Source organism: Pseudorasbora parva, chromosome 21 (genome assembly GCF_024679245.1).
Source record: "Pseudorasbora parva isolate DD20220531a chromosome 21, ASM2467924v1, whole genome shotgun sequence".
Classification (NCBI taxonomy): Eukaryota; Metazoa; Chordata; class Actinopteri; order Cypriniformes; family Gobionidae; genus Pseudorasbora; species Pseudorasbora parva.
Genome location: NC_090192.1, coordinates 31,306,746 through 31,320,838, shown reverse-complemented (window position 1 = coordinate 31,320,838; position 14,093 = coordinate 31,306,746). Strand labels below are relative to the sequence as shown.

The window sequence follows — 14,093 nt, the reverse complement described above, 5'->3', positions numbered from 1 at the left end:
CATTCTGCAGCTTCGCTTCAATTAGTGCGATAGATGTGTGCTTTCGCGTCAGCCCTGTTTGTTTTTCATATTATTCTGCTTTATTTCTATATCTGTTTAAACTACAACTTTTAATGTCATTAATGTGTATTGCAAAAATAAAATATAGCACAATTGTGTAGCGTTTAGAAAAATAAATGTAAATACATTTAACAAAAATGTACTCTAACACTTTACTTAAAGCCTTTATGCATAATGCATAATAAAGGTATTCATAATGTTCTTGATAAATGCTAATAATTATTGTAAAAAAAATGGTAGTTTGGTAGTTTTAAGGCTTTATACTCTCTGTATTATAACTGTAGTTTGCATAAGGTGCATTACGAAATACTTTTATAATGCATTATACATAAAGGCTTTTACTTTTAATGAACAATTAAGTAATGTGACTTAACGGAATAGATTAGATTATCAGGGCGACAAATATTAAATATCTAGTTAAAGGAAATATGTGAGTAATTGTAATAATTGAATTGTAATAATGAACAGTAACAGAGGCATGCATCTCTCTCACTGTCTCTTCCTCAGGAATCTTTGTTCACATAAATATGATTAGATTAGTGTGTCTCTGTGTGACTCTTGTTCTCTTTCCGTAGGTCACATTACATGCAGTAGGTTTTGTACATGGATGTTGAGTTGTTATGCACATGACAGGCTGTAATCTGATGCACTTCATTGTGCCCTGTGTGTAAAGGTATATGATTGTGTCGTGTGTGTCGTGGAGCTGGTTTTGAGGTACACTTACATTGCTTCTTAATGACTGGAACAGATTGACTAGTTAAAATTGGGTTTATTAATAGAACTTTTTTGATCACTGATTTATTTATTTATATTAAACAGTCCTAGCAATAAAATATTTAAAAAATTGAAATGAGTAATTAGACGTTGAAATTAGAAGAGAGAAAGAGGGAGGTATGGAGTGGCAGCAAATTATTTTTTGTTTATAATTTCTCATAGACTGAAGAGAAAATTACCTCCATAAAAGAAACATTGACACTCAGTTCACCAGGGTTAATGTCTCTGTGTGTGTGATTGAATTGGTAGTTCTGTGTAGCACCATTACACACACACACACACCCAACCACAGATCCTCTTTGACTTTGTTTGGGATACCGTCCAATACTCCCCACCTGTACTTTTCACTGCTTCTCAGTCTTACAGAACAAAAACAGTGTCTTGGCTTCTGAGCCCAATCTCAGTTTGATCTGGCACACTGAGCTCCTGTGGCTCCATCATTCTTCATTTAGATGAATATAGTTTTCATTCAGACTGGGGAGCTGTAGTTTACAATAAGTGTGTTTGATTAGTTATGTGTGTGTGTCTCGTCACTCTAGCCTGTAATGGTCTTTGCTGGACTGCGTTTATTGCTCATCATTAGAGTGTGATTGCTTTCAGACTGCCTACTTCTCTGCTCTAATTGTTGGCATTTAAATTAATTGAGGAACGGAGGGATTGGGGTGATTGTTGCCTCCTCTCCTCTCCTCTCCTCTGGTCTGGAGTCATCTGTGGTGGTCTGTTCAGTTCCCTCTCCTTCTCGTCTCCTTTTCGAGACGGCACACTACTGTTTGGGGTCAGTAAGAAATTAATAATTAATGCAGACATACATTAAATAAATTAATCTAAGGTGACATTAAAGGTTTCTTTATTGTTACAATTTTTTTTTTTCAAATAGATGCTGTTCTTTTGAAAATCCTGAAAATGAACATTAATAAGGATCATAGTTGTTTCTTAAGCAGCAAATCAGCATATTAGAATGATATCTGAAGGATCATGTGACACTGAAGAGTTGAGTAATAATGCTTAAAACTCACAGGAATAATTTATATTTTAAAATAAAAATTAAAATAGAAAGTTATTTTAAATTGTAATCAAATTTCACAACATCAGTTTTTACTGTATTTGAGTTTAATTAAATGCAGCCTTTGTGAGCATAAGAGACTTTCAATAACATTAAAGGGTTAGTTCACCCAAAAATTTAAATTCTATCATTAAATACTCACCCTCATGTCGTTCGACACCCATAAGACCTCCGTTCATCTTCGGAACACAAATGAAGATATTTGTGTTGAAATCTGATGGCTCAGAAAGGCCTTTATGGACATCAATATAATTTCCTCTCTCAAGACCCATAAAAGGTACTAAAGACGTCATTACAAAGCCCATCTCACTACAGTGGCTCAACAATCACTTTATGAAGCGAATAAGAATTATTTTTGTGCGCAAACAAAACGAAATTACGACTTCTATAGTGAAGGGGGCGATTTCAAAACAAAGTTTCGAATGTTATGAATCAGCGTATCGATTTATGATTCGGATCGCCAAAGTCACGTGAATTCAGCAGTTTGACACGCGATCCAAATCATGAATCAATACGCTGATTCATAACTAGGGCTGCACGTTTTCAAGTTTTTCATTAACCGTTAACCGAGGCCCTTAGCGGTTAATACTCGGTTACCCATAGTGTGCGTCAGAGTTATTTTTAGTTTATTAAGTTGACGACCGCCATCTCCGTAGTGAACGCGCCTATAGAGAGAAATGCACATCATGGATTACATAATCAGAGAGTAGCCTATTTCTTTTCGTTTTAAATTGTTAAAAGACATTTCAAGCTTTCTTAAGATATATTTCATGTCTGTGAGGCGTACGCTGAGTTTCGTTAAATGAGGATGATATGCGCTCCAGTTCACGAGCAATGCAAGTGGCCGCGAGGGCGCCTGCATGATTAGGGCATGTAGTAAAACATGCAGCGGAGAACGATTCACAGCGTTTGACTCGTGCGGCTGAGCCTCTCCCGGCAGAGAGTTCACGCATCTCTGGACTCGTTCCTTCAGCTCTGGCCATCTTGCTTTCAGTCCGCGATTAGCATTTTTTGTTTTCTTCATCACAGTTAAAGTAACCTCTGCTTTTCTCTAGTCATTCACAAGTTTCTCACTTCAAACTTTCTTTCTTCTGCTCCGTTATGCACAGCGCGCGCAGCTCCCGCTCTGCTTCTGCCCTAATGCGACTTTTAGTCCAGTGCGACGTGTTATTTTCCTCTTCATGATGCATTTTTTGTCTGATGCGACTTATACTCCGGAGCGACTTATAGCCTGAAAAATGCGGTAAGCACTGCATTGCAATACTTGCATTTTGCCCCGTCACTCTCATTTTTAAAGTGCTCCAACGCTTTCTTTGCCCGCTTCATTGCCCGCTTAGAAAGCGGGTCATGACTTCTTCTTGTGGATATAACAAATGTCTGGGAGCGCTCTGGCGGTCTCTAGGGGTGCAATAATATATTACAACTAAATTCAAAGCACGTCATTGACGCCACTTAACCGAGCAAAATGTTTCACTCGGTTACGCAATTTTTAACGGTTAATCAGTTAATCGGTTAACCATGGACACCCCTATTCATAACCATTTGAAGCATTGTTTTAAAATCGGCCCATCATTATACAAGCCGTTATTTCGTTTTTTTGCGCACAAAAACTATTCTCGTTGCTTCATAAAATGATTGTAGATTCGCTGTAGTGAGATGGGCTTTGTAACGACATCTTTAGTGCCTTTTATGGGTCTTGAGAGAGGAAATGATATTGGTGTCAATGAAGACCTTTCTGAGCCATCGGATTTCAACAAAAATATCTTCATTTGTGTTCCGAAGATGAACGGAGATCTTACGGGTGTCGAACGATATTAGGGTAAGTAATTCATTTTTATTTTTGGGTGAACTAAGCCTTTAATAAAATGTAGTGTACACATGCACATTACGTGTATAGAGTATACATGCTCAAGGACATACACACGTTTACAAATGACTGTGCTAAATATGCTGTTTCAATTTCTATTTCTCTGTCTCTCACCTTAGTTCACAGTAATGTGTGCGTCTCTTAATATACGCGCGTGCTGCAGGAGTGGGTGTATGTGTGCGCTCTGCGTAAGTGTGTGTCGATTGCATTGAAATTCTGTGGCTGTAGGAAACAGGTGCAGCCAGAAGGCCTGATATTACACATCTGGACTCCCCTGTGATGTCACTGTCAGCAGGACGCTCCACTGGTGTCAATTAGTGGGAGAGGCAGGAGAGGGGGAGATCTCCTTCCCTGTTCCTTTGTCTCTCAATCGCTCTTTCTCTCTTCCAGACACACTCACACATGTACCTACACAGACACTTACGGTCTGTCTCTCTCATAATCTGCCTCTTGAAATGATATGCTCTGTCTCTATCACACTCACACTCCCTCGTTCACATCTCTCTTTCTCACTTTCACCCTCTTGCTCGTTATTGATAAATGTGTTGCACAGAGGTTTAATTCATGCCACAAATGTCTGTTACTATAATTAAATTCTTAACAAAGGTTCAGGAGGTGTGCGTTCATCACTTCCACCAATCACAAAACACAAGGCTGGTTTATGCTGGTTAAAGGGATAGTTCACCCCAAAACTATTACTCACCCTCATGTTGAACCAAACTCGTAAGACTTTTGTTCGTCTTAGGCACACAAATGAAGATTTTATTGATGAAGTCTAAAAGCTTTTTGTCCCTCCATAGACAGCTACGCAACTGAAACTTTGACGCTTCAAAAATTACATAAAGATCCATGTGAATGATTGATTTGGTCGAATTTTTTTTAAAGAGACACTCGCTTAATATAATAAACAGATCGAATTTATGCTTTTTTTTACATATAAACATTCATCCACTCACACATCAGTTGTGGTAAACAGAAGCTTGACATGCAAGAACCAATGAGGTTCATTCTTGTGTGTCACGCATCACGTTTCAGCAAGAGGTTTGTTTTCGCACATCAAGGTTCGGTTAAGCTTCTGTTTATGTTTTCTGATCAAAAAAACCTAAATTCAATCTGTCAACTGCTCAATTCATATGGATTAGATTTATGATCACTTGCATGGCTGTCTATAAGCTCCCAGATTGAATCAAAAAGCTGTTCATTTGTGTTCCGAAGATAAATGAAAGTCTTACGGGTTTGGAAACATGAGAGTGAGTAATTAATGACACTTTTTTTTCCTTTTTTTTTTTTAGACGAGCAGGTTACAGACACATTTTTGTTATGCATGGAAATTAACATTCTAGTCCATACTGACAATTATTTTTGATGTTATGGCTGATAACCCATAAATAGCTGCTTCAATTTTGTATGAAAAAAAACCCTGTTAAAAATTAAACAATGAAACATTATGATTATTTTTGAGATCTGCAGAATCTTACATTTAATAGGGTTATTAAATTATTTGTGTTTGTAAAGATTTGACATTAGTGTTATATGATGGAAATGCAAAAGAGAATGTAAAACGAAATGTCGAATATTGACCGTTACTAATAAAAAGTCTCTAATATCGGCTGATGATTGATATGGCATCAATAAATCGTGCACGTCCATCTGTCTATTTCCAGAGTTTCCTATTGTGTCTGGACTGATGGGGTCACGACAGTGTGTGTGTTTTGTAGGCTATGGGACAATGGCTCTGTGGAATGCTGAGGATGAGCATTATGGACTGCTGTTTACTTTGGCCCTGCACCGTTAAACTTTTAACTGCATCCAATTAAACAGTGTGCAAGGACAGGGAGTCTCAAGCAAAAACATGCGCAGAAGAAAACACACACTCAAAAAGACACCGGGATACTCTGCTCACATGGAGTACCATTTCACTGACAGACAGAAACACACTCTCACACACACCACAGATGGCTATAATAGCTCTGTGTTGTGGGCGGCTTAAGCATGTGACCCTTGTGTGCCTGGCCATTGACCTCTGCTGCTCTGTGGTTGGGTTTCAGCCATGTGCTTAGTTTACACATAAATACACCCCACTGTAGCCTTCACTATCTCAGGACACAGTTCAGTGTCCTTGAAGATTGGAGTCAGAGACAGAGTCAAGCTGAGCGGCCATTTACCTATCTCTGAACCAGTAGAATGTGTGTACATAGCTTTTAACAGAGCGTCTTGTATTTTTGTTTTCTGTGAATGTGTGTTTTTTTTATAAATGTGTGTGTTTATTTATATATATATATATATATATATATATATATATATATATATATATATATATATATATATATATATATATATATAATATATATAATATACAGGTCCTTCTCAAAAAATTAGCATATTATGATAAAGTTCATTATTTTCCATAATGTAATGATAAAAATTAAACTTTCATATATTTTAGATTCATTGCACACCAACTGAAATATTTAAGGTCTTTTATTGTTTTAATACTGATGATTTTGGCATACAGCTCATGAAAACCCCAAATTCCTATCTCAAAAAATTTGCATATCATGAAAAGGTTCTCTAAACGAGCTATTAACCTAATCATCTGAATCAACTAATTAACTCTAAACACCTGCAAAAGATTCCTGAGGCTTTTAAAAACTCCCAGCCTGGTTCATTACTCAAAACCGCAATCATGGGTAAGACTGCCGACCCGACTGCTGTCCAGAAGGCCATCAGTGAGAGGGTAAGACACAGAAAGAAATTTCTGAACGAATAGGCTGTTCCCAGAGTGCTGTATCAAGGCACCTCAGTGGGAAGTCTGTGGGAAGGAAAAAGTGTGGCAAAAAACGCTGAACAACGAGAAGAGGTGACCGGACCCTGAGGAAGATTGTGGAGAAGGACCGATTCCAGACCTTGGGGGACCTGCGGAAGCAGTGGACTGAGTCTGGAGTAGAAACATCCAGAGCCACCGTGCACAGGCGTGTGCAGGAAATGGGCTACAGGTGCCGCATTCCCCAGGTCAAGCCACTTTTGGGCTTCAGAGAAGCAGCACTGGACTGTTGCTCAGTGGTCCAAAGTACTTTTTTCGGATGAAAGCAAATTTTGCTTGTCATTCGGAAATCAAGGTGCCAGAGTCTGGAGGAAGACTGGGGAGAAGGAAATGCCAAAATGCCTGAAGTCCAGTGTCAAGTACCCACAGTCAGTGATGGTCCGGGGTGTCATGTCAGCTGCTGGTGTTGGTCCACTGTGTTTTATCAAGGGCAGGGTCAATGCAACTAGCTATCAGGAGATTTTGGAGCACTTCATGCTTCCATCTGCTGAAAAGCTTTATGTAGATGAAGATTTCGTTTTTCAGCACAACCTGGCACCTGCTGTGTGCCAAAACCACTGGTAAATGGTTTACTGACCATGGTATTACTGTGCTCAATTGGCCTGCCAACTCTCCTGACCTGAACCCCCTAGAGAATCTGTGGGATATTGTGAAGAGAAAGTTGAGAGACGCAAGACCCAACACTGGATGAGCTTAAGGCCGCTATCGAAGCATCCTTAACACCTCAGCAGTGCCACAGGCTGATCCATGCCACGCCGCATTGAAGCAGTCATTTCTGCAAAAGGATTCCCGACCAAGTGCATAACTGAACATAATTATTTGAAGGTTGACTTTTTTTGTATTAAAAACACTTTTCTTTTATTGGTCGGATGAAATATGCTAATTTTTTTAGATAGGAATTTTGGGGTTTCATGAGCTGTATGCCAAAATCATCAGTATTAAAACAATAAAAGACATGAAATATTTCAGTTGGTCTGCAATGAATCTAAAATATATGAAAGTTTAATTTTTATCATTACATTATGGAAAATAATTAACTTTTTTCACATATGCTAATTTTTTGAGAAGGACCTGTGTGTGTGTGTGTGTGTGTGTATATATATATATATATATATATATATAAAATATATATATATATATATATATATAGCACTTAAGTCAAAGGCAAGGCTGTTTATTATTAGTATTATTTGTTATTGAGTCAATAATATGATCCAACTAATTAAATACACCTCTTGATGTGCTTCCGTTTTATTTCTGAATGCAAATCAATTTTTATTGTTCAAATTTTAAAATGTCATGTTGTTGTCGACTCCCTAAAAACTTTATATTTATATATTAATAATTCACAATATTTGTAAAAGTACTTTTTTACCTTTTTTTTTTAAATACTGATTAAGATTTTTATAAATAATTGTAAACAGAAGTTCTAAAAGCTCTTGTTTTGATGAGCTACTCATAAATGTCGAGTAAAGAACTGAACTTGTTTGTGCAGAGTTTTCTGGGAAAGGTTGTACCATGCTGTAGGGCTTCATGAACCTGTGTCCAACCACAGCAAAAGGCCAAAACTGTCACTCTCTTTTGTTACATTTGTTTATCCTGACAATGTTCTCTCCCCTCTCTCCTTTCTCTCTCAGCCCCGGGGTATCCCCGCTTTTCAGGGAGTCTAGCCCCCACCTTCCTGTCCATGAGCCCCCTCGATCACCATGGCAACAGCAGCGTACTCTATGGACAGCACCGTTTCTATGACACTCAGAAAGGTGAGTGAGGTTCAATTTCTGCTGTCAAGCAACAGTAAACAGTTCATATAAATTTATTTGTCTAAATTTGTCTTTCTTTCCTAAGATTTCTATCTACGAAGCCTCCCCTCTCAGCCCCACCTTCTCTCCACAAATCACAGCCTCCCACCATTATCTAGGACCACTCCCGCCCACCCGTTGGACTCCTGCGGTCGTGAACGGGAACCTGGGAGCACACCTTCCCAGAAGAGCTCCAAAGAGACGGGTGTAGCTGAGCGAAGAGTAGCACCCGGAGGAAAAGACAAAGAAAAGAATAAACAAGAGTCCAAGCAGGAGCGTCATCATCACGGTCCTCCCACCCTTCACCACCATCACCACCACCACCCGCACCATCCACAACACCACCCCCAAGGCCTAGAAGAAGATTTCCGGCACAAAGATGACCCCAAGCACCTTAGTTCCTGTCTGCTTAGCACCAAGACTCAGAATGGCTCTGATCCAGGAGCCACAACCAGGGGCTCCCTGCCCAGTTGTGTGGGGCCGGGGGCCTCAGGTCTGGGGACTGGCCGGCAGACCAGTGGAGATGGTCATTGTTGCAAGGAGGGTGTCAGTGGAGAGATGCGAATTAGTGAGCCGGCCTCAGACTGTCTTCGCCACAGTGCCATGCTGGGCCATGCCCACCCAGTGCCCTACTCCATGCCCCCTCCCCTGGGCCTAGGCTCTGCCGTGGGAGCATCCTGGCTGCACCCGAGTCATCCACACCATCATCATCATCATCATCCTCATCATCACCACCCAGATCTGTTCTGTCCACCACCCCCTGCTCCACTAACCATGCCAACTGCTCAGGAAAAGAGCCTTGGCAGGGACTCTGAGGTGACAGGGCCTACGTTTGTGCCCTCTGTGGGGCCACTGGGAGACAAAACCAGTGGACCATTCCAGCTAGGAAACCCTCACTGTCGAGGTTTGGGAGGTGGGATGGTAGGGGGTGGTTCAGGGAAAGAAACGAAAACTCCTGAGAGGAGTAGCAGTGGAAGTCGAGCGGCTACCCTACTGCCTCCCCAGAGTAGCTGCCAAAGAAAATCTTCCCAGCAGCAACACGCATATGGCAAAGCAGACAAGAGCTCAGACTGGCCCCCGGGCCCCCATTCACGCACAAACGAGGTTCAGCACAGTCAGAATCAGCATCCCCACTCTGCTCGTTCATGTAGTTTGGACAGCACGGAGGAATCTGAGGCCTTTCGTCCCTCTCTGCCACAGGGTACGAAGGGTGGTCATCAAGCTAAAAGCAGCATTTATGCCAGCACTCCACCTTTCCGGGACTGTTCCCACTCAGGTCCATCGAACAGGACGTCGTCCGAAGGTAAAAGTGCAACAGAGATTGAGTGTACTCTTCAGAGGAACAGTCAAAGAGTTGCACGGATACGTCATCAGCAGCACAGTAACAGGGCTAGCACTGGTGGACAGGGCCCAGAGTTGGAGCCTAGCAACAGCGCACAAGACAAGAGGAAGATGGATTCGGCGTCACAGGGATTCAGCGGGCATCAGACTGGCACTCATCCCTCCTGGGAGGTGCGAGGACACCCTGCACGGCTGGATGGTGAACCGCACAAGGCTTACAATTCTCTGGGTGCTGCTTCCCAGAATTCACGTGGGGACCAAGGCCCTCTTCCCCCTCTAACCGCCCCACAGGAGGCCACACTGGGCCCCCAGGGACCCGAAAGCAATGCCATGAGTAGTCTGATGAAGTACAGCAGCCAGCAACCGCTGCTGTTCTCTCAGAAGAGCCCGTTTGGTGGCCTGGGCTGCATCAAGCAGGGGGCAGTAACTGGAGAGAGGAGCGAGAGGAACGAGAGAAGCGAGAAAAGTGGAAGCGGCTCGAGCTGCGCTCTACAGGAGGCGAAGCAGACCCTGCCCCCCAGGAGAGCCTCGTCATCTGGGGAGAACGAGCGCTCGGAGCGGGCAGGCAAAGACTCAGGGGAAGCTCAGGGGGAGGGAGAGGTGCGACAGCCCCCTGTAGGGATAGCGGTGGCCGTTGCCAGGCAGAGAGAGCCCCCGTGCCGCCTGCCAGACAGGCATCCCACCCACAGCCACCATAGCAGAGTGATGCCCTGCATGAAGGGTAAGCGACTCGCAACAGGAGGTCTGGTGTGTGTGTTCTAACAAGCTATATATAATTTTTCAGCGTACTAGAAATGCTTGACGAACTTTTGTAAACTTCACATGTAAAGAACCAAATTTGTGATTAAAGGAATGGTCACAGATACAATTTTTTGGGAGTTGTTAATCCAACCTACTTGTCATCCTTTGATATTTTGTAGGTGTAACCTTGCCATATTGTGTTTTTTAGGTGTTACGGGGACTGCCAAATTACTCTTATATCTTCACACAGTGTACGATATCTTCTCAGATAAACATTTGCCAAGATCGTACAAATGTAGGATGACAATAAGCAGCCACCTGTTTATTAAATGCTGAATAGATATTACCTTGTTGCAACACCTTGGCTGTGTCTGAAATCTGAAAATGCTGCATTTCAAGAGATAAAAAGACATGAATGCAATAAATGTGTTTTTGGTGCCTGTGATATCCCACTATTCTGTACCTCTAGTTTGGCATTCGATTAAAAGAATATAAATGTTGTCTGAACAAGGGAAATTACTAAATTAGTAAAGGCAAATTATTCGGTTTAGTTAATCTTTTTATAGGTTTCTTTGAGTCAATGACTAACTGGGCAGCAAAGCAGGTATTTGCCTTTGGTTTCAGACACAGCCACATGATGGTCTTAAGTTTTCGGTCAGTTGTGGGTGTTCTGATTATGGTACTAAACTGTTCTGTGTTAGGTGTTGGACGCCCAATGTACCCGCTGGAGCGGGAGATGGATGAAGACAGGAAGAGAGTCTGTGAGGAACAGCTTGGACTGCCTCCATTCGACAGAGAGAGAGAAATCCTCCTCAGGTATCATATGATGTTTCCAAAGATCCACCTGAAGACTTGGCATGCTGTAGGGTAGTTTATCTGCCTAAGAAAGTAACATTGTGCTATTTTGATGGCCTCCCCTCAGGGAAAACAAAGACAGAGTTGAGTTTGCCAGAATCCACCCCTCCAGTAGTTGCCATGGAGATTTGACCTCACACCTTATTGTGCCAGGCGGTAGCCAATTAGGCACTGAGCCATCTGCTCACGCCCACCCTGCCCATCATCACTGGATGCGTCGGACAGGAAGTCCTTCCCTTTGGATGGGTCACTCTTATGGTGAGCAAATGCCATCTGTTTTTACTCTTTTGATGATATTAGATTACAATATACTTCATGGTCTTGTTGAATTTCTGCATGTGTTGTTTAATTAGTTTTACCCTACTAAATAATCAATGAATTGTCCATTAGTATTGAAACTTAAGCCGAAATCTTTCATCATTAAGCAGTTTTCCATGTCTCTGTTCAGGTCTCAGTCATGCAGCATTGCACCAGAACTTGACCCCAGGCTTCTCTGCAACCATGCCCAGTCCCTTGCAGCCAGTCTTGCCCCTGCCTCAGGACCCCTCCACTGCCCTAGTGGTATTGCCTACCGAGCCAGCGGCCCACCCTTCCACCCATCACCTTGGTAAATTTTCAAAAGTTCCCAATATTTTAATGATCTCAGGAATTGCAGGGTTTTTTTTAGCAACAATGCTATTGTCAAGTAGGCTAGTGTATGAAGTGTATGGAGGTTATTCAGCACCACATATATTCAAAGACCATACAAAACCAAAAACTTATTTTTGAAGAATCATCACATATCTTTTTTCCCTTCATACAAAGATCAAATAATAACTAGAAATGTCATGTTTGGCTGAACTTTTCCTTTAACAGCAAGACAATTTAATCAGTGATCAGTATGTCTAGTTGTTTTGTTGCAGAATTCTACACTGAATTCCTTCCCCTTGGGTCTAATGTCCCTTCCCCCTCTGCACAGTTCCATCTTATCCCCTTCTGCCCCTGTATCATTCTGTAATCATTATTGTGAAACGCTTCACTAAGCCAAGCAGGCATTTACAGCACATTGTAGTATGGACTTAATGGGAACAGTTTCACAAGCGGCCCTAATGCACACTCTGAATGCGCAAAGTGGAATTATTCAAACTGTTTAAACAAATTATCATTTCAAGTAGATAGCTTGCGTATTTGACTTTGAGTGTGTGTGTGTGTGTGTGTGTGTGTGTGTGTGTGGTGGTGGTGGTGGTGGGGGGGGTATGCATAGATAAGCGCACGCGAGTGAGAGAAATGGAGATCTAAAGTCACTGTGTGGGTGTACGTTTCAGGGTCTGTTGGTTTAGATTAAATTTGTATGAATACGTTGTTCGCATGGCAGCCAAATTGGCCCAGGTGGGCTTTTAAGAGTTTGTCTCCTTTGCATCAATGTGTGGAACCTGAGAAGGCGAGGGGTACAGGGAAAAATAACAATTTAGGGATCAAAAATGTTTCCACAGCGGAACATTGTTAATTGTACTACTTTTTAATCGTTATACAGTAAAGGATATATATATATATATATAATCAGTTATTGGCCAACATCATTTTTTTTAAACGTATTGGTATTGGTCAATATCAATGTAATTTATTTTGCATGCAGACCTTCAGATTACCATTGACGTCATCTAACGCTCACTTAAAGTTTATCTTTAAAAGCAACTAATAGTTGAATAACCCTGTTAAATGTAATCTTTAGCAAATCTCAGAATTAATATTAATTATTCATACTGTATACATTCTCTTGTAGCATTTCAAATTCAAATAACAACACATTCCTACCCTACCTGAACACTGAGTTACTGTACTTTATACCAAAGCAATATTTTGGATCAGCTCATGCCAGCAGTTTGTGTCATTTTCTGGTACTTCATGATGCCTGAGCAAAGTTAGGATATGGTATTCTTAGCATGTCTTTAATGGTTTTAAACCGTATTGCACCGTGCCTTGTCATGCCACGCTGTGTTTGGCTGTGCTATCGTGTCTGCACAGTTATGGCATTGTGCTTTGATTTGTTGTGCATCTCTGTATGTCTTTTCGCCCTATTATACTGTGCCTTGCTGTGCGGCGCATCATTCCGGGGCTTTTTGCTGTATTGTGCTGTGCTCTGCTGTCCTGTGCTGTGCGCCTCTGTTCGGCATTCCTCCTCCCCACACTGGCTGTGAAATTTAATTAGCTCTCTGCTCCTTAGCGTCACACTCCCCTTTCCGCAACAAAGAAGGGAAGTGCATCCATTGGATCCCTCCCTAGGGAAACATAACCCTGTCCCAGTAATCTTTCCCAAACAAAGGTCCTTGCCATACATCAAGGAAGGAGGGGTGGAGAATATGCAGCATGCAAAACCGAATGGCTGAAAGAAAAACATATTGTGTTGAAATTTCTGTGGGCTGAGGCTCAAGGCTGAGACTAAGTGCTTTGCACAGCTGCACTTCATCCCTCTACACTCTCTCCCTCACTTCTCCCCCTTCCTCCGTCCTTCCTATCTGATCAGCTTGTTTCAGAAAAGACCGACTCCTTTCAAATATCCTGTTGGCTTAGTGATTAAACGGCACAAAAGTGTATCTGTAAAATGCCTAGTCACATGTAGGCAGACTTTGACTCGTAGCATTAGTTCACCCAAAAATGTAAATTGTCATTAATGACTGACCCTAATGTCGTTCCACACCCGTAAGACCTCTGTTCATCTTCGGAACACAGTTTATGATATTTTATATTTAGTCCGAGAGCTTTTCTGTACCTCCAATGAAAGTGTATGCA

General features: G+C 41.7%; 1 protein-coding gene across 8 annotated transcripts in view; it reads left to right on the top strand.

Moving 5' to 3' along the window:
- The window catches only part of bahcc1b (BAH domain and coiled-coil containing 1b), a 142,291-nt gene that overhangs the window by 92,663 nt on the left and 35,535 nt on the right, over window positions 1-14,093 (top strand). For all 8 annotated transcript variants that reach the window (XM_067430694.1, XM_067430695.1, XM_067430697.1 and 5 more), the window contains 5 exons: window positions 8,226-8,348; window positions 8,434-10,449; window positions 11,171-11,285; window positions 11,392-11,582; window positions 11,773-11,931. In XM_067430694.1, coding sequence (XP_067286795.1) covers window positions 8,226-8,348; window positions 8,434-10,449; window positions 11,171-11,285; window positions 11,392-11,582; window positions 11,773-11,931 — 2,604 coding nt within the window. The remainder of the gene's footprint in view (window positions 1-8,225; window positions 8,349-8,433; window positions 10,450-11,170; window positions 11,286-11,391; window positions 11,583-11,772; window positions 11,932-14,093) is intronic.